This window comes from Solea solea, chromosome 6, assembly GCF_958295425.1.
Source record: "Solea solea chromosome 6, fSolSol10.1, whole genome shotgun sequence".
In the NCBI taxonomy this organism is placed as follows: Eukaryota; Metazoa; Chordata; class Actinopteri; order Pleuronectiformes; family Soleidae; genus Solea; species Solea solea.
The window spans coordinates 19,604,690-19,632,562 of NC_081139.1; the positions used below are offsets into that span (position 1 = coordinate 19,604,690).

Genomic DNA, 27,873 nt, shown 5'->3' on the forward strand with positions numbered 1-27,873 from the left:
CCCAGTGCATGTTCAATATATTGAGCCCCTTTGACTTTTTATATCTTTTACTGATTAACAATCTTAAAATAAATACTAGAGATTTGATTACGGAATTGACTTAAAGCAGAAAGGCAGCAAATTGGTACAGTTATGTAAAGAAATAGTATAAATGATAATAAAAAATAATCTGATGTCCAAGGCAATGTCTTATTTACGAACATAACATTCAGACCTGCAACTAAATTAAGTTAGCTATTTTAAAAAATCTGTTTTGAGTGGGTTTTTTTTTCGATAATTAAAACATCAGATTTTCTAGCTTCTCAAATGTGAATATTTCCTTGGCTTCTTCGCTCCACATAAAGAACTCATTAAAACTCAATTGTTTTGGTTTGTGGACAAAAGACATTTGAGAATTGGGGGAACATTTATCAACATTTTCTAACATTTTATGGACCAAACAACTACTCAGCTAATCTAGAAAATACAGATCAATATGTATTATGAAAATAAAACATATTTAAGATAACTATTATGAACATAGTTTGCTGGCAAATAAAAAAAGGGTTGGGTTATTTAACCATCAAAAACATTCGGGAAATAGTAGGAAACATCAATGTCAGTCAATTTAGCAATAAGAAGGTTGGTTGAGCATTAATGTGCAGAACTTACTAAATGTTTTTTTGTAAAAGAAAAAACGAATTTGCATGAGGGTTGTGAAGGGAGTTTTTGCAGTGTTTAATTATATTTTTCATACATGATTACCAATAATCAAATCGTGTTTTTCACCCTCGAAGTTTTGAATAACCTTCTTGCAGTTTTCCCAATGTTTTGTATTGTGTGTGTGTGTGTGGAGCAAGGAAAACCCCTGTTTGACATCAGCGAGTCAGCTATCGCGATATGATCGGTTTTAGGTTTGGGGAGCGCGCATCACAGCGTGAACTCTCACGTTTCTGTACGTGCGCCCTGGCGGAGAGAGAGAGAAAGAGAGAACAGAGAGAGAGAAAGAGCGAGAACAGAGAGAACAGAGAGAACAGACCAGGGCGAAACGTCCAGTCGATGCTAGTCCACCCTGAGCTTCCTGAGCAGAGAGTTCTCGTGGAGGAAGTTGTGTCGAGACGTGCACGTAGAGGTGGAGATAGTTTCAACTTTTCTCTGCACAACTGCACAGACTTTGCACGACGAGGCGCTTTTACACGAGTGTGAATCGGGACAGTGTCCGAGAAAGAGTTGCAGCAGTGAGGAACCACCTCCACCAGCAGCACCAGGTCCACGTCGTGCCGGAGAAGAAGAGGAGGTGAAGAAGGAGGAGGAGAGAAGTTTCCGCTGTTTTGTTTTGTCACCGCGGAGCTGGTGAATCCGCAGGAATGTCGCAGATGGAGAGACCCGCTTTCTACCGACAGGAGCTCAACAAAACCGTGTGGGAGGTTCCGGAGCGATATCAGAACCTTTCTCCTGTGGGCTCCGGCGCGTACGGATCCGTGTGGTAAGCAGTTGTTGCAGAGAGAACACACTCACACACTCTCGTAAACACACACATATACACACACAGTGGTTCCCACCACCCACGGAGGCCCGTCACAGCTGCCTCCCCGCGGGCTGCTCCTGCTGCTGCTTATCGTCCACTGAAGTACGTGGAGAAAATATCACTTATATCTTTTTGTTTACATTTTCGCACTCGCACTTAAGTAACTTCACGGCGAACAGGCATTCGGCTTGGCTCGCATTCTTTCGGCGGGCTTCGGCTGAGGATTTGTTGTTGTTGTTTTGTGCACATTTTTGTGTCTTTTCTTATTCTTTTTTTCATGCGTCCTGTCCTGTCCTGTTAATACATGCAGCCACAAACACAGTGGCAGCTTCGGCACAGAGTCTGTAACTGTGTGCACATCCGCAGCGTTGAATGTGCAGAGGAACCTCTTGTTCTTTTATCAGTGGAGAGTGAAGTGGTTGGTGGTGAGTGTGGCATGTCCACGCTTGCAACATCAGCATCTGTGAATCTGGAACTGGAACAATCGCCTTCCCCTGGAAGAGCATTATTGTTTCCCTCTGTTTCACTAACCCGAGTATAGTATGCATTATGCATGTTGTAGCTGGGTGCAGCCTTGCAGAGAACCAGAAGGTCACGTGGCTTTCCAGAAAGTAGGCCCCTCTCTTTCTCTCGTGCATAGTAGAAGCTTTTCTATGGGAGGGAGGGAGCTCATCCATCCAGTGATGATGATGACTCCACTATGATGTCACCCTTTCTCCGGTTGTGGTGCCCATGACTCACAGTCCCGAGGTTTAGTATAGTGGCCTGAGCCCGTGACGCCTTTTTAGTCACTGCAAAGTCATGAACGACACCATCACCACATCAGTTCAAATCTGACCCTCATTCTACCCCTTTTTTTATACCTCTTTAGGAACTTCTCTGGCATATACACTGACTTTGTGTGCGCCTGTAGCCCTCATGGAGATCAAAACCTGGTCCCAATGTGGCAGAACCTTATTACTGAGGAACTGGTTAAGGCCTTATTCACATCTTTGTAATTTTTAAAATGCTTTCCGTAAACAGTGCCTTGTTTTTGCACACAAAAACTCCCCGAACGACAGAGAAGATGTTGAGCATGCACATACGGATGCTGCGTGCAAACCTTTTTTTACATGAGCCAACACAACTTAAGGGTGAGGTATAATTTGCCAACTATTACCCTCATGATGAACTCAAGTGATTTTGAGGAAGACAAAACCTTTAGATTATAAGGTAGGAGCTGCAGTCACATTTTGGTAAATGCAAAAGAACATTTTATTGTTTGTGTTGGCCTTTTAAGGCCAATTAGTTGGCCTCTTAGTTGTATTCTAACTAAGTAAAATGGACTGGGTGAGCGATAATCTGTCAACTGGTGATGGTTAGTGTTGGGGATGAAGCTTTGGTTAGGCTGCCCAAATGAATTTAAGTATCTTAACAAGAATAGAATTGAAGTACGGATGCACCGGTATCCACCAGTCTTCTTCTGAGGTTCTTCTACATATCTAGGTTGGACTGAGTGGTTATTTTAGTTGCCTTTCTATAATTTGTACCAGTCTGGTCATTCTCCTCTGACCTCTGGCGTCAACCAGACATTTTTTGCCAGAGAAACTTCTGTTCACTGGATATTTTCTCCCTTTTTTTGGACCGTTCTGTATGAATGCTAGATATGGTTGTGCATAAAAATCCCAGAAGATCAGTGGTTTCTGAAATACTCAGACCAGCTCCTCTGGCAGCAACAACCATGACACGGTCAAAGTCCCGACATTCAAATTAAACATTTTTATTGCTTCTAATAAATTGTCTGACTGCAAAGTCAGAAGAGCAAAGTGTCAACAAATCCCTGCAGAACATACAGAATCTGTTAAGTATATGGACAGAATGATATGCTTCATGTCTGTGAGTCTGCAGAAATAACCCTCTGTAGCAGAACCCTTTGACTCAGGGTTAGGTCATGCTCGTTCCCATGTGGGCAGATGTCAGGCTCGGGATTGCATGTTGTAAATTTTGCTGTTGGCCCATGTCTGCGTTGGTCTGTGTAAACTGTACACGAAACTAGAACATGCATGAACTAGAACTAGAAAAAGTGGAAAAGCGCCAATGGCTCTTGTTTTGATGAAAAAAAGAGACATCAAAGAGGACCGTAACCATGGATACTTGCTTGAGGTTATGTGTGGGGCTCCGCTGGTACCCACACCACTCAACGAGTACAAGGGCAGACAAATAGTGGCAAATTCCTGGTGAGAATTTGCTGCTACTGGAACGGAATGTGAGATTGAACGTGCACGCGTGGACCGAACCCGGCACGAAATGTGTAGCGACTCTGTAAGGACACAACCGCTGGAAAATATGGCCAGGCCCTAAATAACCACGCAGCACCTACTACTCCAGCATGTCTGTGTTGTTATTCAGCCGGTCACCTGCTCTCAGTCCCCAGACAGCCAGAGACCTTTGTTGTTGCTGCCATGATGCTCGTCGGGCTCTCGACTTGAAGTCTGGCCAGGTATGAAGAGCATGCACTCTTTGTTTTTGAAAAAAAAAAAAAAAAAGCCACAACAACTGCTTTCTCCTTAGTTCTGACATTTGGTGTATTTTTTTTAAATGGCACACTTGGAGAACATCCAGGGTCAGTGTGTGGAAGGAAGGAATGTACAGGGAATGTTGTTGATGGCGGTTTACTGTGTGGACGAGAGCCTTGTGTTCTATAACTAAGCCAAAACACGCATGAAACGCATGCAACACACACAGTATTTGTATTGCATGTGTATGAGGGCAGCAACTTAAAATTATTAAGTTCATAATCGATTATTTTCTCTGTTAATGGATTGTTTTTTTCGGTCCATAAAATGTCAGAAAGTGTTGATCGGTGTTTCTCAAACCTTGAAACGATTATATTATGAAATGTCTTGTTTTATCTGCAAACAAAGTGATTCTGTTTTAATTATTTCTTTGTTATGTGGAGAAAGTATTCACATTTAAGGAGCTGAAAATCAGAAAGATTGTATTTAATTATTAAAAAAATCACTCAAACCTGTTTTTTTTTACAGTAAAAGTTGCATACAAATGCACTGTTATATAATAAGGATATTTAAATGGCAATGTAACCAAATCTAAGCCATGCAGGAGTGAAAAAATTAGTAAACTCTGCCTTTCTGGGACTCTGGTTTCTAAACACAACTCCTCGCCCTATAAAACCAAAGCTGTGGACTTTGGACATGCAAGAAAATACACATAATCTCGCACGCACACAGATGAAATGTCCAGCAGTTTTCATAAATGGACAGTGGTTCTGAAGAGGAGGTGAGTTTTGAATGTGAGGAGGTCAGTGCAGTCACAGATGTGTTTGAGGAGAACGTTCCAGAGGGAGAGGGCAGATATAGAGGAAGCTCTGTCGCCCCAGGTCCTGTGTGTGTGCTTGTGTGCAATCGAGAGCAGGTTGGCGTCAGATGAACGGAGGATTCATGAGGGGGCGTTGTATCGGAGCAGGTCAGTGAGGTAAAGCACTGTGCAAAAGTCTCAGGGCAGCAGCAGCTTTGTGGTGTTGGCATTTGGATTAGAATGATGTGACTAAAAGTTGGCCTTATGTTCACAGCAGGTATTTGCACCAAATGACACTAATAACATTTTTAATATATTTTAACATTATCTTTTTTTTTATTATTATTATTATTTTTTTCAGCACAGGAAGTGCACGAGAAATGACAGCAAAAACATCTTGTTTTATTTGAAATAGTAGAGCAAACTAAGGCTTTCATCGAGTGCTTGTTTGGTGCGAAAAAACCCTTATTAATGGATTATCAAAAGGTTTGATGGCGAGGATGAATTTATTTGATCGATTCATTGTTGCAGCAATAGAGCAAAGACAGGTTTTTATCAGTACACTGAATCAGGGTTTCACTCCAGATGTAAGAGACACTTTTTAAAAGCTGCAGACATGTTTCCCAAATTTCCTGGATATGTTGCAATAAAGTGAAACAATAAATTCGCATTGCCAAAACATTGAAATTGAATGATGCCTCAGGACTTTTGCACAGTACTGTAGTTCTTGGTGAAATCAACACAGGCCAATATAATCTATCACAAGTCATTATTAAGCCATTAAATAACCATTTTAGGCAAGCCAGAAGTCCATGAAGCAAGTTTGGAGTGTTTCCAACGACACACTGGATTCATTAAAAACTGTTAGTGACAACCGTAACTCCGAGCTTCATTAAATATGAAAAGTACATCATGACACTGTTATTTTTTTGTTTGGGCAACAGTTAAGTTGAGCAAGTTCAGAGCACAAACTGTTCCCTGTGCACAGTCACGGCAGCTGCGCATGCATTCCCTCACCAGTTAGTCTCGGCTATGAAGTCGCCTGCTTTGTAGTGTTGCGTATATATGTTTATGTTTTACATGCAGCTTGAGATGTTTGGGCCTTGTAAAATGAGGCTAATCTGGTTAGGAGGTGTGGTGTGGTTGTGGTTAAGCTCTGGCTGACGCGCCCGTTGTTAACCCCAGAGAAATGTGCACTGACCTGTGAGCTCGGCAAACAAACCAGAGAGTGAAGCTCGAAAGCAGCAATTTCTTTTCATGACTTCACCTCCAGCAGTTCAGTCATGTGCCGAACATGACTGAATGCATTTGTGACGTCAGAGGAGTGAAAGCATTCATTTTGGTATTAAGTTAGGGATCAGGCTTTTGAGCCTTAACTGACGTCACAGTGGATCAGACTAGAGCTGCAACTAACGGTTATTTTCGTAATCGATTCATCTGTCGATTATTTCCTCGATGAATCGAGTAATCGTTTGGTCCATAGGATGTCAGAAAGCGTTAGAAAATGTTTGTCAGTGTTTGTCAAACCTGGAAATGATGATGTTCTCAAATATCTCGTTTGGTCCACAAACCAAAATGATTCAGTTTTAATGATTTCTTTGTTATATGGAGCCAAGAAACGAAGAAACCGATGAATCGAGTGATTATTTCAGCTCTAGATCAGACTACTCGATGGTCACCATGTCAGATTATCAATCTTGTCGTGTCTTATTCGGGGGATTAGGAAGTATGACCCCCGACCCGTCGTTACTCCCCGCTATTTCTCGCCAGCATTATTGTACAGCACCTTTGTCGTGGTCGTCCCTCGAGGAGATGTCAAAGAGACCGACGTTTTTGTAGTGGTGTCACAATCTCGATTGTACATCGAATATTGATCGAAACGACGTCACGATCACGACCTCCGAAAGCAAAGGTGGGATCGAGGATGGAACCACGCCCCCCCACTGTGACGTCCACAGACGTCACAGTGGGACACGATATATCTGTGCTAAACTGTGCACAATCAACTGTGCACAATCAACATTTTGCAACTTCAGTGATTGACCTGGAAGGAATGTGGTGTATTGTAAGTGGCTTGTGTTCTCTCACAGAACAAACAAATCTTGATCTTTTATCGGTAGAAAAAAACCCTCGAATTACAGAAAGGCGTGCGCACACAGTGTGCACATGTTTTGGTAATGAGCAAGTGACATGTTTATCCAAGATAAACATTTGTCCTGTCAACCTGTTTTTTGTCATATTATAAGCTACAGATAGTAACTGGAGTTATTCATATCCTCCATACTGACCTTTTTCCCTTTCAAGCTCATACTCTTTTGTACATGCAAATACATATTATATTTTCATAAGCTGTGTTTCCACTGCGGGAACTAGTGCAGGGAACTAGGGACATTCCTGGTACTTTTCCAATGCAGGAACGCGGAACTAAATGTGCCAGGTAAAATTTTTTTTTGACTCCAAAAACCTTTCAGTTAATGATCCATCTCCACAATCCAACAGTTCCTGTCTTCTTCTTCACTTTGTTACTAGAGCTTCCTTGGTTATTAACCGATTACTAATTGTATATTAATGAACTAATTGTCATATAATTATAATTCTATAAATAATTATAACTGTGAACTGCTTTTAGGCTATCGATTTGAGTGTTGTTGTTTTTTTAGTCGTCTCTTTTCAGCGTATTAAATGTGAACATTTTCTGGTTTCTTTGCTCCATTTAACAAAGACATCAACATTTTCTCACATTTTATTGACCGACCGACTGAGCGATTAATCGGGAAAGATAAGAAATATTCACGAGTTGCAGCCATAAAGTCCAGTGAATGAAAGAATACTGTTTTGGCTGTAACTCATTCACATGAATAACCTTGCTTGGTCTTTTCCTGTGTAGGAAACGGTTCCCAGGAAAAGATTCCTGGGACTTGAAGGTTCCTTGGAACTGCCCTGTGGAAACGAGCCCATGTTGTGTTTTCAGAAACACCTTCACAGTGTAATGTTGCAGTTTGCAGCCATCAATCTACACTCTACAGCCTGTTAAGACAAAACAAAAGCAGAATTTTCGTTTGTTTTTTTTTACAAATGTATAATTAAACTAGCCTAAGTGTCGTCGTTCAATCACAATTATACCCTGGCATTATCAAATTGTGTTGCAGAACTGCTAGGACCGCATGGTTCTTGGAACTCGTTAAACTGGAAGATGGAGTTTGCTTTAATTAGTTGCTCTGTTAGCGGAGAGCAGATTGGGGAAATGTGTATGTTTTTATATGCCCTGTAATACATTTATGACAAGTGCTGTGCGAAGGTGCTGACGTTATTATTGCCTCCGCTCGGGTTATCTTGCTAGCACTAAGGTCACAATGATTGTTCGAGCGATCATTTTATAAGAACAGGCTGCTGCCATTTGCACAGTGTTGAGAGATTATTAAACCTCATTTACCTGATGAACACTGAGATTGAGGCCTTTTCTGTTCTCAGGAACACGCAGCCCCCAGAAATGTGAAGCACACAAATCAGTTTACAGATATCAGTTGTTTTAATTGCCTTTTTGTTCTGAGATGTGGATATAATGGATACCTGTATTTACTATAATCTTCAAGACAAGACAGAAGAGCGAGGCCTGGAGCAGAAATACAACTGGATCAAGTTATAAGTTTAGACAAGACACTTCTGAATCAGTTATGACATGTTATTAGAACTACAGTGTCATTTATACAAGCAGCAGCAGAGATGCATACATAGACTTTATGCACTTTGTTCTCTATGTAGGGAATAAAAAGCAAAATCCTGCACTTTTGACTTTTCACGGACGCTTTGTTTTCTTCAGTTGGACAGATATCGATGAAGATGATTGTCTTGCACGATATTGATTTTCACAGAATCGTTGTAGGTGCACCGTGTATGATGATTGCATCGTGACGTATCCTGTGATTCCCATCCCTAGTAATGGGAGTAATAGTAACAGGGAAATCATGGAAGTGATCTGTTTCATTTTATAAATAATCAGTTTAAAAATGCCGTGTAATGCTGGTTTTATGAAAGCAAATAAACGTGAAGATAATTGTATGGAGGAAAATTGCTCTCCAGAGTTTCTGATGGGTTTCCAGGTGACACATCAAAATAGCTTATTGACTCATTTCTTTGCAAATCACACTTTCTTAAAGTGAAACCGCAAGGGCTGTACTTTGTGTTTGCCAAGATTATACAGTGCCAGTCAGGAGGACAACACAAAGCACATCACTGTTTCTGTGGCTCGGCCTGCAACTCATCATAGGTTTTACTCTTGCGTCTTTCACTCTGCTGAATCTGGTTTGTTTAATTTGTGAACATAAGTTAATTAATTGCAAGTAGGACACCGTCTGCACACATGTCTCAACAAGTCACATACTGTATACATTTGCATGCACGCTCGCTCTGTTTGTCCCACATGCCAGATGATCACGGCTTCCCCGGCCCTGTTTTTTACTGCCCGCATCTTTATGGCTATTTGTTCTTGCACTTCCATTTATTACAGACTTTTTTTTTTGTTGGGTGGTGTATGCTTAGCGCCGCTCTGTTTGTCCTGCAGCTTAGCAGCCGTTTAAAAAGACGGCGTGCATGTGTCTTTGTTTTGTTTGTCAGCCTTTGGTGAACTCTGTGTTCTCTAAGGTAGGGCTTTCCCTCACGAACGACACGTGGAAAAGTTGCTCTGCAAGTCGGGAACACAAGAGAACATTGGGCGTGGGAGATTATCGCCAACGTACTATAGAAGTGATCGCTGCTTATCTTGATTGTAGACGCATGCCTCTCGGGACCACAGCGTGGTCATGGACAAGGCTTCACTCTCCAGGCGACAACTGGGGAAATTATGCATAGAAAAGGTAAACGCGTGTCAGTTTGTGAGATGGATTTCGAGGAAATGACTGTCCTCTCCTCCTGAAACAAGCAATATTGACATGGCCTTGAGCTCAAATCATTGTTGTCAGGGTTTAGGGATCTTCAGTCGTCCTGGCGATTGCAGTTTCAGTGTGTGTTGCAAGATGCAGTTTTGGGAAAAGAGAAAGAAAACCCCTTTATTTTAAGTGTACACCCCCCACACACAGTGAGGGGAAACGATATATCTGTGCTAAACTGTGCACAATCAACATTTTGCAACTTCAGTGATTGACCTGGAAGGAATGTGGTTTATTGTAAGTGGCTTGTGTTCTCTCACAGTACAGGAAATGCAGCAATCTCAGTGAGGCAAGGCCCTCTCTCTCACACACTCTCTCTCTCTCTCTCTCTCTCTCTCTCTCTCTCCCTCTCTCCCCCCCTCTCTCTCTCTCCCCCTGCTGTCTTTTGTGACACTGTTCATATGAGGCTTATTGTGCAGCGAGTACAGCAGGAGCTCGTTTCACGCTCATGTTGCTCTTTCTGTTTTTTTTTTTGCCCCGCCTGTTCTTGTTTTTTCTTCTTCCAAAACACTCTCTCTCACTTTTTAAAGGGAGTGACGCTTTCTGTTACACCATCATAATGAAGTGAATCCAGTAATGCGGGAAGCCAGAGGAAACAATCAAGCCACACTTGATCCCGATCAGGTTTTGTTTCTGGCAAATAATATCAGATTAATGAAGTTTGTGGCATTTGCCTTGACCGTCTGTGACAAACTGATGTGGCTTTATTATATTTCAGTTCAAATCTATCAGAGCTTCCTCCAGTTGTCAGGGTTTGTTTGTGACACGGTGGCACAGAGGTTGGTCGTGGTTTGCACGTTGCCTCACAGCAAGAAGGTGCTGCGTCTGTGTACAATAACAATAAAGATGATCTCCTTCCTTTACTTATTCCATCCTGTTCTACTGAATGTTATGAATACTCTAATACACCGATAATGAGGCAAACAGTGGTGTTTGTGTTGTATTAAAGGAGTCGTGCCTGTGAGACTGGGTGTGCAGCTTTAAGTGATTGAATCAGGTAACCAAAGTGCCAATTTATCATCGGATGCTATTAATTATTCTACACTACATGCAGTCTTGCTGAAAAATCAGAAAACTTGTCTTACTAATGAAAAAAACCCTCAAACGAATCACGGTGAAAGTCTTTGACTTTTTACTTGAATGCTAAGGTTGAAAGAAAAATAAGAGTTGTTTCATGACATAAACCATTAAAATCTATTTTTCTTTTTTAAAGGATATTAGCTAATACTTTGCCTGTATCACTCTCCCCTAATTACCGGTCGTTCTAAATTGATTAAAACTTGATTTTTGGAAAAAAGTTACAGCCTTAGTGGACGTCCATGCACATGTGGACATGGAAAGTATGACTCCAAACAGACAGACATGCAGTTGTCATTGGGGTCTGAACAGAGAACTTTGAATGGAGCTGTAATAACTGATTTTCCGTCCCTCGATGTCCTGTGGACCTGGACATCATGTGCTGAACCAGTTGACAGTCGAGGTTGGGTTACATTGAGAGATCCAACGGTCTGGAACATGTAAACAACATTAACATGTAAAAGAAAAAGAAAAAAGAAAAGGCCCAGTGCTGTATAAACGCTGCTTTGTTTAAGCAAATGTTCAATGACCAACTTTATTGTTAGTCTTAGTCTGCTGTTGTGAACAACACATTGGATATTTGACAACACATTCAGTCATGTTCCTCATAATGCTTTAACGCACAGCTCTAAGTGCAGCAAAGTGAAACCAAGAGCTTGGTGTAATGTAATTATTTGCTTGGGATTTACGACCCGTTTCCGCTAAAGTACCTTTTTATCAGTTAAATCGAGGGTTGTCAAAAATTGATACTCTGATTCGAAAGAGAATTGGCATCAGATGAGGAACTCTATTGCAACAGTATATGTACTGCTCTTATTTAACAGGATAACAGTGCGTTGTGTTTCTTTGAAAATCCCAGATGTCTTATCAAATCTGATCGGCAATGAAAATATGATGACGGGTCACCAGAAGAAGAACTGAAAATCTGGATTTTTCTTTAGATATATAAACAATATTTTTCTCGAGTTATTTGGTTTGGTTTTACGTTTTAAAAACCAAAGCCATTAAACTGGTTTACTTACCAGCATGTACAAATTCTCCCATTGTACTTAAATTCTAGTTGAGTATCACCACACTTTGTGTGATTCATTGTCTGAGTGCTTCACTTTGAAGACAAATGTCACTCCTCTGCACTCCGTCAGACAACTAAGATATTGTCTTGTCGTTGATGTTAGTGTTTAAATCTGTCAATTGATACCAATGAAAATGGTATCAAACATTTTCTTGGCTATCAGTCCCCTGATTGAAATGTCAACTGTAATTTTAAAGCTCCACTGTGTAAAGTTTTGGTTACATTTTTTTTTTGTGTTTTGTGACTTTGTGAAGATTAAAGGTACAAATAAAGTAAAAGCTGTTAAACGGAAGAATGCGACCAAATAGAGATCCTAAAACACGAATACAGATCAAGGCTACAGGGAAAGACAAACAAAAATGAAATAAAATCAACAATCAAATGACAGATATGCAGAGGACAATCGGTGCAGGAGACTAAAATGAGTTATGAAAGGAACAATTAATGTTTATTTTATTTTCTTAAGCTTGAGAAAAAGAAAATGACTTCTTAACCTTCTTATGACCATCAAGATAATCAGGCCGCCTGGATTTATTTTGATTTTATGGCAGTAAAATGTTCAGTGAGTGAGTGCTTCTGTGTTGAGTGTCAGTGAAATAGCGGCTCCATGCTTCTTTGTTATGTGCTCCTCATGAAGTGTCCGTGTGACAGAGCTCTTATTTTACACTATTTAACATTTAAGAATCTTAATTTGGACACTTGACTCGAGATGCATCTCAGAACTGGTGTTTTTTCCCCACCACTAATAAAATGTATAGTGTTTGTTTAAGGCCGCCATTTTCAACCACCAAGTTTTTTTTACAATAGCCCACAGTGAACAAAGTAAACATCCTTTCTACAATACACTTGGAAGGGAAGTCTGAGGTGAAGCATATTCTCCTGCAACATGCAACACCACCAAGGAGTTTTACTAAATGTTACACACTGTACCTTTTAAATCAAGAGCAATGATGTGACAATTCTTTGTTTTCTGTTTTGTTTTCCAGTTCAGCATATGACGTGAAGTCATGCCTGAAGGTGGCGGTGAAGAAGTTGTCTCGACCCTTTCAGTCCATCATCCACGCGAAGAGAACCTACAGAGAGCTGCGGCTGCTCAAACACATGAAGCACGAGAATGTGAGTCCCCTGCAGTGTTCAAACACACACATACACACGCACGCACGCACGCACACACCTGTACCTCCACCTGCTGGCTGTTGGCCTCCAGCCCACGAGCGAGGCTGCTGCCCTGTGCAAACACGCTGTACTGTATTTTAACTCACACGTGAACTCGCACATGAGGTTTGCACAGAGAACACTGACTCCCAGTCACTTATATCATTCTGCCCGTGTCCCTGTTGCCTTGCAGCATGTGCTTATTTCACTCTGCTCTCAGGAATGTGAATGTGAATGTGTGTGTATGTGTGTGTGATCACCCATGTCACATAACTGCTGATGGGGAACTACAATGAACTGGAAACTGAAACTAGAACTTGTATTTTGTAAGTTTAGTTGGTTTTGAGTTCCTGGAAAAAAAAAAAAACGTAAAGTCAAACCAACCATTAGAAAGAAGGTGGAGAAGGTAATTAAATTAGTTTTGAATACATTTAAAGCCACATAAGCTGTGATGAGAGGCCTTGTTTCACTAGGGGTCGACCTATATTGGGGGGTTTTTAAGGGCCGTTATCGATACAGATTTTTACTAGTTAATGACAAGTGGTATTTGGAAATGATATGCATTTATAGAAGATGTAAGAAATCGGTCAAAATTTTGAGTTTTTTCATCGTTAATACTTCATTTAAATGCCTTTTAATGTTTATCAATAATTCAACAATTCAGTGGGTCGCGGGAGATTTTTTTTGTGTCCCAAAACAAATGCATGCAGAACATGCAAGAAATTACATTTTAAACTACTCAAACTCATAAATCTCATGAATGGAAATGATTTGTTTACTGATTTAAAAGGGTTAAAGATATGGCTGTAAATGATTCGCTACATTAAGCACAAATTGGCTCATTTGGGTCATGATATTTTCCCATCTTCAAAAAGTTTTGGAAACACTGCTCTACAGTGTTGCTTCATTTTGATGAAATAAAGAGGTTTTATTGTGCGTTATGTAACGTCCGTTCTCAGTCTGAAGTACAGGTGAAGTACAGGCTCTCTGTGTTGCTGTGTGGGAGACAGCTGTTGTATGGTGTGCATTACTGAGTGAGTAAGACTAGAAGAGTCTTTGTAGAGACACAGAAAGTGGAGATTTGCATTGTTAGGTTGACTCGGTAGTTTGCTGTAAGCTACTGTAATAGTATAGGTAAACGTTCTGGTTCATATAGAGCGAGCTCACTGATGAGTCACGCCGTGGACCGCTCTTTTCTCTAGTATCATGAAACAGTGAAGAAGCAGCGTCAAATGGCACAGAAGAAATAAGAAACTGCAGCTTGAAGAATTCACACACACACACACACACACACACGGGGGAAATCCCAGCAGCAGCAATTATAGATCAACATCTGATTTTCCAGTGAAGTGAAAGTCCATCTCTAGAAAGATAATTTAATCTCACATAAAGACTGTAATAACATCGCCTCGACTTACCTTAAAGACATCAATATGAACACTGTGGAAATCATGCAGTGACATTCTCAAAGACTGGGTCGGGGCCCACACTAAATGAATGGTCAGCTATTTTGATAATCGATTAATTGGTTTGAGTGTTTTGGGGGTTTAGAGTCATTGAAACAAGATTTCTGATTTTTCAGTTCCTTAAATATGAATATTTTCTAGTTTCTTTGCTCCATATAACAAAGTGTACAAAAATGTATACAAAATTAGACATCTTTTTTTTTTCAAAACTTTTCCAAGTTTGGTCAACACCGATTAACATATTTCAAAATTGTTTGACATTTTATCTACCAAACAAATATTTGATTGATTGAGAATCGTGTTTTTAGAATGAGTACATTACTTAAAATATCTAGTTGAAACAAAATGGAGCCTGACCACATTAGCTGCCATTAAAATATCAATATATCAACAATATTATACTTCTAATGCAAGGATAACTTGTTTCAAACATTTATTTATGTATGTATATTTAAAGTCAGAAAAACGTGGACTTGACATTGAATGTAAACACACAGTATGCAACTTCTGCCACTGGGCGTCTCTCAGTCAAGGCAATCATAGATGGCAGATGTCACCCCATTCACAACAAGCCTCGTGTAACAGACTGTGGTGCAACGGTAGAGCATCTGACACCAGATAAGAAGGCTGCATGTTCAAATCCCCTCAGGGTCAAAATTCTAAAAAGTTATTCTAAATTCTAACAAGCCTCTGTCGGCCACCAAAAACAATACTTCACTCCCACTCAGTGGGGCGAAGTAACCTAAGACCTAGTTTGATGACTTCACAGTGGAGCCTTTGGCTCATGTAACTACACAACTTGACATTTTAATGCAAAAAAGTTGCTCTTAACATCTTCAAATGGGTCACACAACCCAAAACGTAAGGAACACTTGAGCTGCAGCTTCTAGCGACTGAAAAATCAAGACGCTATTTTATTTTTCACATTTTACTTCACAACACATCCTTCTTGATCCTTAAAAACATTTATTTTAGTTGCATTTTTAGTGCATGGAAATCCCTGAAGATCAGCAGGTTCTTAAATACTCAACTCAAGTCACTTAACTCTGTTTGAAGTTCACCAGCTCGTCTTCATCACGTCTTCATACCTAAATGCTCCAAAATGCTGCCACGTGATTGGCTGATGAGATAACGAGCAGATGCACAGGTGTACCTAATAAAGTGGCAGGCTAATTTATACACAGGTACACTATAACTGTATGTGTTGTTTTGGTTCATTCAGCTTGATTTTTTTAACATTTTTTTTCCATTTGTGGCCTCAAATGTCAATATCTGTTTCCTTATTGCATGATAAATTGCATAAGGCAGTTTTTTTTTAATTCTTAAATCATCACAGTGTCTTAGTCTCTACCTAAGCTTTACATAGACAGAGAGAGAGAGAGAGAGTCTGCTCACACTGTTGCCAGGAGACTCCCCAGGTTCGGGTTTTTGGAAAGCCCGATTGGACCAATCGGCTGCTTTGTTGTGGCTGCACTCCACCAATCAGCTGTGGGTTTGTGCCTTGTGTGGGCCGGCTGCTCCTGTGTTTTACAGTAGTGAAAGCACCTCAGGTCTCTCTATCTGTCTCGCTCTCCAGAGGGTGGGGGGCAGGGCTGGTGCTCAGGTCTCAGTGCTGATGTGTTTGCATCCCTACGTTTGTGCAGGAATGTGGGATTCAGAACCAGAACTGCAGACTCTTCTTTATCACCTGTTTTTGTTCTTGTTTGTTTGGTTTGTTCAAACTGGAACACTGCAAACCTGTCACATCCTATTCATTACCACATTATATTTGGATTTCCTGTGGCACCTACCTAACAGTTGAGTCATAGCAGTGAATATAATCTCTGCTCGTTGCAGCTGCAAAACATTTCTGATATATTATTATATATTATTATTTAGGACTTAAAATTATATCAGAAACTAGAGCTGTGTGAGAATTAGAAATAAAAAAATGTGCATTGTGTGACAACACTGAACATAGTAGCCTAGGGCCTGTCACTGCAGCGTCTCATTATGTTTTTAATGTCTTCGCTCACGTAAATAGATTAGAGTTCAGACTCTACTTTTGAGTGAGTTTTGCCGTTTTGCCTATTTTTCACACACGACATGCATAATTCAAAAAAAAGCCCCAAAAAAGGGTGAGAAAAGACATCGTTGACGATGAAATAATGTCGTTCTACCAGCACGATTACATAAAAGTGACACTTCTCACTGTAGTTTTAGAGTTTAGGCTGAATCTGAACACATGAAAAACTTAAATATGATAACTTTTAAACACATGCTTCTCAAAATGTGGCACTTGTAGCACCAGTGGCACGAGAGCTTCCTCTGCTGGGGGAGTTTTTTGTGGGGTTTCTTTGCTCCATAGAACAAATAAATCATTAAAACAAGACATTTGAGAACATCTGGTTAACACTGATCAATATTTGTCAACATTTTTACATTTTTACTGACCAAACAATTACTCCAGATGAATCAGTTATGAAAATAACCGTAAGTTGCAGCCTTATTTGAAGTAAGTCACTTTGTGGGGCCTGTCATGTTCAGACTTTATCACGTGTCTGTTGCTTCGTCTGAAATCATATCTGCTGTGGTTGATTATTTTTTTAATCAGACACCGACAATCTGTGTGATTGAGCCACTCGGTAACTTAAACATGGTGCAGGGGTAATAATGATAATAATAATAATACAGTGCGCGTCATTAAGTGCCTTTTCTGAGACCTTGACACAAATGCCCGTTGCTTGCGATATGGAGGAAACAGAATAACATCAAGTTCTTTTAAAGAAATGTAAACATGGTGAAAGTGTCACAGGCGTCAACTCATAACTGTGGTGATTGTGGTATCGCAAAGGAAGCAAGCTGTGTTTTACATTAAACGTAAAAGTATGTTCAATCAAACTATACTTCCTCTTTGACCCTTGACTTCTAATTTTATTTATTTTACTCAATGGGAAAAATGTATATCCACATCTGCGGCGACATGAGTTTAAAAAATATGATGTAAATTTTTACGACAGAAGAGACAATATCGCGCGTCCCTACCTTTTTGAAGAATGGCTCTGTCGGCATTACGAACTCATGAAGAATGAGGAAATGACAGAGTGAATAAAGTTGCGAACGCGTGTTTAAACTGCCTTTTTTGGTACACAAAGGCCACCGTAGTTCCCCGATGCACTAGGGAATCCTGTTTGTTGCAATCTGCAGTCTCACCATTAGTCATTACTTCTTACACAGACTGGACCTTTTTAACGTCATTGGTGCAAATGTTTCAAGTTAGCAACGTTCTTAAAGTTGATATTCAATATCAGTCAAAATCACTGGATTGGATATCTGCGAAAGAAAAGCGTTAACATCTGTAAGGAGAGAGCCATGCTGCCTTAGTTTAGGTTTAGGGCTCAATCACTGAATTAATCATCAACTATTTTGGCAATAGATGAATCAGTTTTAGTGTATTTTTTTAATAATTCAAACAAGCTCTCTGATTTCTCTGTCTGGTTTCTTTGCTCCATATGGCAAAGAAATAATTGAAAGTGCAAAATTTAGCCTTGTGGACCACACAAGACATTAGAGAACATTAACATTTTGAGGTTTGGAAACACAGATCAACAGTTACTACCAGAATAATCGAGAAAATTGTTGACAAATGAATCGATTATGAAACTAATAGCTGCAGCCTTACTGAGGAAAGAAAAGGAAAAATGCAAAATAGTCATAGTCAGTGTCATTTTGTAAAAAAAAAAATAAGAGGCTGCATTGGTTACTCAAAACACATCAGTATTTTTGTTTGTTTAGAACCTGTCGCATATTTCCATGTATTATGTTTCTTACTGTTTTCTCTCTTCTCTGCCTGCAGGTGATTGGACTATTAGACGTCTTCACTCCAGCGACAAGCTTAGAGGAGTTCAATGATGTGTGAGTTTTTTCCTCTCTTTAGACTCTTTGTCACTCACTCCTTTTTAAATGTATTTCTCTGCCTCTCTTGTGTGTCGGCCTCTCCCACACTGACACCATGAAAGCCTTCATATCACATTCACAAAGGAGTGAAATTACAGTGACAAACGCTTTGTCGTCCCGACGCTCTTCTTTCGAGTCAGACGAGTCCAGAATGTGGCAGGTTGTTGTTGTTGTGGTACCAAGGTGAACGTGGAGTGAACATGTGCGCTGTGCACATCACAGCTAGTCTCCATGGTAACAACCATCTGGCTGTCTCCGGGGACGGAGTGTACGTGCGTGCACGTGTACAGAGTCAGTCTCAATACTCTGTATGTTGTGGGTTTCTCGGTGTGTTGCACGTTGGATAACCTTTTAATAGATCCACAGACGGCTTATTGGCAGAAATTAAATTTACTACTATACTATTTAAGTATGTTTTGTATAAGTGTATAGCCACTTCAAGATAAAGATCTTTGCACATCGGACACGTTGTGAAAATACCAAGTACGATGTGAAGAAACATGTGAAGGGGGAAAAAAAATTGCGTCACAATCTGTATTTCATTTATTAAAAAGAACGGGGTTTGGGGAAACAAACACAATCTAATCTAGCAATCCGGTGTCACTTTAAATGTTTTCACTGGTTATGTCGACCAGTCAAACACTTGTGCTGATTGATTAGCTAATGACAGAGATGTCTGAGGACACTGCCAAACTATAAACTTGTCATATCTTGATACATAAACCCCTTTAAAAAAAAAAAATAAATAAAAAAAAATTCTAAATAACTAATTCAAGTGATCTTAAAGGCGACATAGACCGGAAGCTCCAATTAACGCTGCGTTTGTGTGTGTATCTGCGTCATTATCTCGTTTATGAAACCCTAAAGTTTCAGAACAAACAGTTCAGCCACTGCTGAGAAAATAGTGTTGTATTGTTTTCCTGGGCTCTGCGAAGCAGAAAGGCACTTCCCGTTTGCTGATGATGTCATCAGTATACCTCACCACTCCTCTCACCACCGTAGCGCCTCCTGGTGCGGGCAGTAGTCCGGGCACATCCGGTTGCTTACATTCAACCGCAGAAGAAAAAGAACTACTCTCGTTGTTGCTGCTGAGATGCAGAGCATCCACCGTGCCAGAGGGGGAGCTGCGTATCTCAGAGCTGACATGCTGATTACGTCACTTCCAGGTACCTGGCCAATCACAGGACAGTGGGAAAGCTCTCGTTGGCTGGCCAATCACAACACAGTCCACGTTCTGGGGGTGTGATTTTGTTCTGAAACAGCGCGGCTATTTTGATCGGCTCGTTTGCAGCGACTAGGAGGTTTTTAACCATGGAAACAAGTTAACATATGTAAGTAGCCCTCCATAACTGACATATATGTGCAATACAAGCATTCTATGTCACCTTTAAAAGGAAGTTCCGCGATACAGAAACAACTGTGTGTTGCAATCTGCAGTCCCATCATTAGATGTCACTGTTTCTGCCACACTGGGCGTTTAAGTACAGGCACAAGTTCAACTTATTCAGATTCAACTTATTATAAGAGTGACAGTGAAATATACGACATTATCTGGAGACCGAGTCTGACTGGCTGTGTGTGTGTGTGTGTGTGTGTGTCATGTGCAGGTATTTGGTGACTCACCTCATGGGGGCCGACCTCAACAACATCGTCAAGTGTCAGAAGCTGACCGACGACCACGTCCAGTTCCTCATCTACCAGATTCTCAGAGGCTTAAAGGTCAGTTAAATTCACTCGCCACCTTAATCTGTGTTACACACTTTCTAATCCGTGCTCAGACTACACGTTACAGATATCTATCTGTCATTCTGATAGAGACATTTTAGTGGTAGAGTGAGTTGTGGGTTCGATTCCTGGCTGCTTGATACTCCATGTATGAATAAAGTGTGAGTGAATAGATGTGAATGGCAAAACTGTAGTGTAAAGCAGCTTCTTGTCATTTCAAAGACATAATTCTCCAACTGTGTCACAAATATTCTGTATATACAGTGAAGCAGGTGATATATTATGGGATTTTTTGGATTGTATTGGATTTTCCAGAGTGTGTAACCTGGTTACATGCTTTCAAATTCTGTCAGCAGTTATTTTCATTGGGGCTGAAATAATTATTAATCGATTACTATTTTGATAATCGATTTTTTGGAGTTTTCAGCTTCGCAAATGTGAATATTTTCTGGTTGTTTTGCTCCATATAACAAAGAAATTTATTAAAACTGAATCATTTTGGTTTGTGGACAAACCAAAATGTGAGAATAATTGACAGATTAATTGATCATAAGAAAAGTAAGCGATAGTTGCCGCCCTAATTTTCATAAAGATAATGTTAAAATTGAGAATTGTAATTTAGTTGTAAGTTGTTGTTTTCCTCTTTCCTCTCTTCCAGTACATCCATTCAGCAGGTATCATCCACAGAGTGAGTAACAATCCTGTTGCATGTGCTCGAGTTTTAAAGATTAATTATAGAATTTGGCCACATTACTTTCTGTACTAACCAGGACTTCCCTCACTGTCTGACCGTTCTTCTCCGCAGGACCTGAAGCCGAGTAATCTGGCTGTGAATGAAGACTGTGAGCTCAAGGTGAGGAGCGCACGACTTTACGAGCACCTTTTTCTTCATGCGGCTCAGCTCATCGTTGAGTGGAGGGTGTTTATTTATTCGCTTGGCTCCGTGTTTTGTTTTCCCCCCTCTGTCAGATCCTGGACTTTGGTCTGGCCCGGCACACAGATGACGAAATGACGGGCTACGTAGCGACGCGGTGGTACCGGGCCCCGGAGATCATGCTCAACTGGATGCACTACAACATGACAGGTACACACACACACACACACACGGTTTTGACATGTGTACAGGGAGGTGTGATATGACGAAAGAGCTCGTCAAAAAAGAAACCATTTCAGCAGTTATATTTAACCTTTTTCTTCTCCCTTCTTTTGCGTCAATTCTTAAACATTTATTACACAAGAAATAATGAGAGTGATTTTAGAGGAACTGGGGCAGCTTTTCAATTTCCTGTCGAGCGCAGCAGCAGCAGCTGAAGCGTTTAAACCAGACATTTGCTTCCTTGCAAAAAACCCAAAAACAGGTAGTCTGTTAACAAAGTCTGGAACCGTATAATTCATTTAAAACTAATCGTGTTAAGCAAATGCAGAGATTCTGTGACAATTGACTATTTCAAAAGGGGTTTTCTCCAGTTTTCTCTTTAGGATGTTTTCTTTAGGTGTTTCTAAAAAAAATTTGTTTGTTTTTGTTTGTATGTAAACAGTGGATATCTGGTCAGTGGGCTGCATCATGGCGGAACTCCTCACTGGACGGACACTCTTTCCTGGTACAGACCGTATCCTTCCGTCACTGTCACTGCCATGCAGTTTTTGTTTTGGTTTTTTTGTGCTCAACCTGTAGGTGTTGTGAAGATCCTGAAGATGTAGTAGACGTATGTCCGTGTATGGCATTCTGCTTTGTTTTGGTCATTAGATTAACAGGTGTTGTGTGTGGATTGTTGACACGGTGTTGCACATATTGTTGCTTTGTTACACTCACTCACTCACACTCACTAACTCAAGAGTTATATTCCGGCACTGAAGTAGAGAAGAAGAAGTATATACTGTGGATATATGACCCGTTCCAATTTATGTAAATCCTCTAGTAGATATAGTTACAATATCAAGTCCAATGTAAGATATAAAAAGCTCTCATATCTTATGAAAAACAATATCGTTATCATGCAGCTTATAGGTCAAATCTTCAAGGTTTTTTGTTTTTTTTATCGTTGTCAGAAGAATAAATTTTCTTGCACAGAAAGTTATCATTTAATACGGCTTCTTTTTGCATTTGCAAAACAAAAATATAGATGTAGATCATATTTTATGGACCACACAACGGATCAATTAATCGAGAAAACAGTTGACACCAGTTATGATCAATCAAACAATCATTAGTTGCCGCCCTTAAAGACAAGTTGAAACATACCTCTGATCAGTGGCAAATGACTCTGCAGTGCATGAGGGTTTGTATGGTGTTTTTACGGCATTGATGAACACACACTCATTTCTTCTTCTTGTGCTTCATTTTTGGCCGTGATTCAAAGCCCTGCATCATTTGTGACGTAACTGGCACAGTCTTTAAGTGCATAAAACAGAGATCCAGTTGCCTTTGTTTTTAGCACTCAAAGACTACCGTGACCTGGATGACTCCTGGAGAAACTCACACACACATTCTGGCTGAACACAAAGACACAGATTCATTTTCTGTTCATTGGCCGCTGGAAATGAGCGGTTGTGGCAAAAAAGAAAATACTTTTTGCATACTTTTTAGTACTGGCGCCTTGAGATTATTCACTCGTCACTGAGTTTGAATCAGGGTCCAAAGCAACAGATTTAAAAAATATTGTGTTGTGGTTTTCTTCCTCTGAGTGACGCACAGGTTAAAAAACACTACAGGGCACAACAACCACTGGCACTGGGAATAGTGTGTTTTTTAATAGTGTGTCTTAATACCTGCTAATTTTAGTGTGAACGTGGCTTTACACACACACACACACACACACACACACACACACACACACACACACACACACACACACACACTCACACTATCTTCAAGCTGACTCAGAGGCGTTTAGTGTTGAATGTGTGTGTGAGTGTTATAGTGTCCCCCTGTGGACAGTGATTCAGCGTTGCCCACTGTTTCTCCACGATGCAGTTCACCTTCCTGCAGAGAATTCACATGTTTTATAATATGATAATATGCAGGAAGCACAGTGTAATCAGGACACACACACACAAACACATATGTGTGTGTGTGTGTGTGTGTCACCACAAGCTGTTTCTCCAGTTTCCTGTCTGAAATTTACCCTAAACAGTTGTTTGTGGCAAACACTCACTGACTCTCGCTCAAAACTATCAAAATAATGATAATGATAAACTTAATTTGTATAGTACCTTTCACACAAGGATTGTACCTCAAAGTGCTTCATCATCAAAAAGAAAAGTCTAAAGTCAAAAAGTAAAAACTCTTTTTTAACTTAGAAATAAAACAAAAGATGCAAATAAAACAGGAAAACATTAGCGAGAATGATTGAAGAATGAATGGATTCATTGAATGAAGTCTGTCTGCCTGTGCTATGCTAGGTGGCGCTATGCTCTCATTTCAGATTGCTGTAAGCACGTCGTAGCACCATTCCAAGTCTTTCTACCGTCAATGAACTTAAAATATTTGATTATTTAGGTTGGCAGAGCATGAATTTAGTCTCCTCGTCACTTCAGAATGAGCTGGCTTGGATTTCACCACATTTTCCTCACTTCTTCTTTCATATGTTGCTCAGAGCCCAGGGACAGGAACTGTACAACATCATCCAGGCTAGTTTTAGTTTAACCAACGTATACATGCAGCAGTAACTCCACCTGGATCACCTGGATATATTAGTCAGACTTTTCTGAAATTGTTTAACCCTTCTGTTACCATCCTGTCATTGCCGACAGGATTTGACATGTGTACTTTGCGTTACCGTAACTCCTAGACCGTTTGTGATATCTAGAAAATTCAAAAACTACCAGAAAGCAGAGAAACTGGTAGATTGAATAACTGCCAGATATGAAAGTGAACGTTATATTGGAAAAAGGAGCCAAAGCATTCACTCATTGAACATTTTTTTCTGCAGCCATAAAATCATGATGGTCATAACGGGTTTAAATGTCTGCTTTTAGGTCGACTAACCCAATAATTCACTTGTAAACATACCGACCCAGGATAGATGTAAACACCACGTCTGAACAGGGTCTACACTTATATCCCGTCCTCTCTGACCTGCTGATCCTCAGTGTTGTCACGCTCCTTGACTCTGAATCCACCAGATATAAACCAGCTTCAGCAGATCATGCGTCTGACGGGGACACCACCAGCCTCACTCATCAGCAGGATGCCCAGCCACGAGGTGAGACGCGTTCCTGTTTAATACCATCAGAATATATACAGCACTGTGTAAAAGCTGCCAGTAGATTAGTCTTTGTTGTACTAACTGAATTGTTTCATATTCAGTTAGTCGGTCAGTTATTTCCATGACAGAAAATGTCAGAAAAGGTTAGAAAAAGAAACCAGAAAGGAGTCAAGTAATGATCATTTAATCAGTCGCATTTATAGCAATGCCACAACGACTGTATTTAATTATATCTCAATCTGTTTATTAGAATACAATCACAACATACATACAGTACAACATTCAGAATGACAAAGATCAAAGAATTCTCAAACATCAAATCATTATTTTGCACCACAAAAGGCCAGCAGAGGCCAGAGGTACCCTATGGTATGTATTGAAATATCAATTCGACCAGCCCTTTCTTCATAAGACCCCTCTGCTCTCATACCACTTATATTCCCCGTTTCCTCTCTGACTCACCGTGCTCGTCACAGCAAGATTGGCCAGTGCAGCTAGTGTCTTCTGCAGCACTAGTGTCACGTCTCCATCCTGAAAAACTAGAGCAGAGTGTTTGTTAAAACGTGTGAAATGGGTGTTAAAGTGATGGAAGGGTGAACAGGAAAATTGCTCTTTGCTTTGGGAAAATTGAATAAATCAATGTTGAGTGTGGGGGAGAAAAAGCGTTTTAAATCTCAGTCTTGTTAATTATCTCTCGCAGGCAAGGAACTACATAAACTCACTCCCTCAGATGCCGAAGAGGAACTTCGCTCACGTGTTTATTGGTGCCAACCCTCTTGGTAAGTTCCCTTCTCAACCAAAAGACTCTGGCGTTCATTTGTCTCAGCTCACTGGCTCCCTCTAGTGGCATCAGAATGACTTTGGTATAATTACCTCCACCATGGAGGTTATGTTTTGGGCCAGGCTTGACTCTGAGCAGCATAATTCAACAGTTTAATAAAAAAAAAAAAAAACAATTACTAGACGGTGGTGGTGGAAAACAGCAGCCATTTTGGCAAGTATTACAGGTAATATTAATGATGTCTCTGTTCATTTTATATAAAGCGACATCCAGCAACTGAGTTGTCATTTAAAAATCTGCGTTTTATCTTGGTTACATGGACGGAATGAAGACTTGTGTCTCTGCTCTGTGTCTCATTGTCTCTCTCTGTCATCCCCTCTTTCACACAGCGGTGGACTTGCTGGAGAAAATGCTGGTGTTGGACACAGACAACCGGATCACGGCGTCCGAGGCTCTCGCTCACACGTACTTTTCCCAGTACCACGATCCGGAAGACGAGCCTGAGGCGGAGCCCTACGACCAGAGCTTTGAAACCCGCGAGCTGGAAATTGAGGAGTGGCAGAGTGAGTTGGTGGATTTAAATTATTTTTTTATTTATTTCTTTACCTTTTATTTAAGCGGCATTGTTTGACTTGACTCTTGTGTCGGACGTCGTGCTCATGACTCTTCCAGTGACTCACTGTTCAGTGTGTTCCTCACTAAATGTGTGCTTTTTTTTTCTTCTCCCCAGAATTAACCTACGAGGAGGTTCTCAGCTTTGTTCCACCATCATTAGACGGCGACGAGATGGAATCCTGAGGAAGAAGCAACTTTTCTTCTTTTCTTTTTTTTGTTTTCCAAGGGACTTTATTTGAAGTCTCAAGTGACTATCCACCACTATCATTGCACAGACATGTCATTCAAGTGCCTGCCATCATTCATGTGTGGGGGAGGTTGCAGTATCAGGGATAAAAGTCTCCATCCTGTTCGTCCTACAGCCTCCTCCTCTTCCTCCTCCTTCTCGCTGTGTCGTTTCTGTTTCACTGCGTCCAAACATTAATTCTCCCTCCTCATTTTTAGCGATTCAGACTTTTATTGTTGATTTTTGTGTCCCCTATTTTTTTTATCCACAAAACTAGAAATGACATCACTCACCTTAAAGCACATAATAAGATAATAGTACTGCTGATATGTATTTTATAAAATAGTTCCACCTAGGAGAAATTGATGTATTTAAGGTTTCTTCCACATATTAAATTATCTGTGTAAATATGACAGAAAAACAGTATTTGTACTTCAGGTGAAACAGTTATTATGTGTTTTAGTTACATTTGAATACATTGAATTGAATTACTAGAGATCAGCCCTTATAAAGTATATAAAAAGAGACTGTATGTAATTTATTACACATGTATAGAATAGCGAAATGTCCATTCTAAAAGGAGAAAAGTCTCTCTGTTGGATTTGAAAACTTATTGTGTCCAGTTTTTAACGAAAATAAGTTTGGAGAAAGAGGCAAATCGTATATTTTTTTCTCTACTTTCCTCCGTGTTATTAACTCTTGGAGCGTTTGTGTTTTGTTGTTTTTAGCAAATTGTCAGCTACAGGAGAGCGTGCGCATGATGACGCCAGGTTAGGTTCACTAGTTTATTGAGATTTGATGTTTTTCACATCAACTGACAATGTAATTTAATCATGTGGTAAAATCACAGTCCTATAGATGTTTTTTGAATGTTGGGGGCACCCGTTTGCCTGTATTTATGATCTTTTGTTATGTTGTTTATATATATATCGATGTAAGAGAATATTATTTGTCAGATTCTAAGTTTCTTTTCTTTTCTTTTGTGTTGTTATTTATGAATATCTTACTGTATCACAAACCAAAATGCCGTGGTGACTGCAGTTACAGTTTGCATCAGAGCCACCGGTGTTTCCTTGTTTTTGACTTTGGTTCAAATCTCTCTGGAAAAACATCCGGCAGTTTCTTTCCTTTTCTGAATTTTGCAGAAAAATCAGTGAATCTTATGGATTTCCCTGAGGTACTGCCTACCACGTTTATCCTGCCACCAAACTGAGGAACTGCTCCAAATTTGAACAATTTACGAAATTCAAACAACATGCAAGTGTGACGTACGAATATCACACACACTTGTGTCCGATGTCAATCAAACATCAGCGTCTTTCTCTGTATTTCACTTGCTTTTGGTGTAACTGTGTTGTTCCTTCTAATGTATTATTTTATTATTCTTTATTTTAAATCAAGAGTTGATGCTGTTGTGTAATAATGATTGTTTTTGTTTGTTTTTTTATCAGCAATGCTAGAAACCATATTTGCAACTCATTTGAATCATTAGGTTGGGCACATGTTTGTGGAGAAGAGTGCACGTTTACTCACTGGATGCTGAAGCGCGACGCTGAAAACCTTTTTGTACATTATTGTTTCACAGCAACTGCATTGATTATACAGGATATTTACCTCGTCCATATCCCAATATCAGCCGTTTATTTGGTTCGTGATTAGAGTTGCTTTGCTTTGAGATTATGTGTTCATATCTCTCTCTTTTTTTTCTACAATGTTTGTTATTATCACATATACCAAGACAGCAGGCAACGCCACCTGTAAATACCACCATTAGAAAAATAAAGACTACTATTTTTCAAACCTGTAACACATGTTGTGCAATGTGGTGACTTTGAGGTGTCAGGATTCCACCACTGGGTGGCAGCAAAGATAAAGAAACCATGAAT

The 27,873-nt window shown here is 40.1% G+C and overlaps 1 protein-coding gene across 1 annotated transcript; it reads left to right on the plus strand.

Annotated features, from left to right (window-relative positions):
- The first annotated feature begins 928 nt into the window (after positions 1-928).
- On the plus strand, positions 929-27,794 carry mapk14b (mitogen-activated protein kinase 14b). Its single transcript, XM_058631732.1, has 12 exons — positions 929-1,465; positions 12,862-12,991; positions 18,332-18,390; positions 20,040-20,151; positions 20,816-20,845; positions 20,963-21,010; positions 21,127-21,241; positions 21,696-21,767; positions 24,283-24,362; positions 25,066-25,144; positions 25,536-25,709; positions 25,877-27,794. The coding sequence occupies exons 1-12, from the start codon at positions 1,347-1,349 to the stop codon at positions 25,942-25,944; spliced, it is 1,086 nt and encodes a 361-aa protein (XP_058487715.1). The 5' UTR covers positions 929-1,346; the 3' UTR covers positions 25,945-27,794.
- The last annotated feature ends 79 nt before the right edge of the window (positions 27,795-27,873 follow it).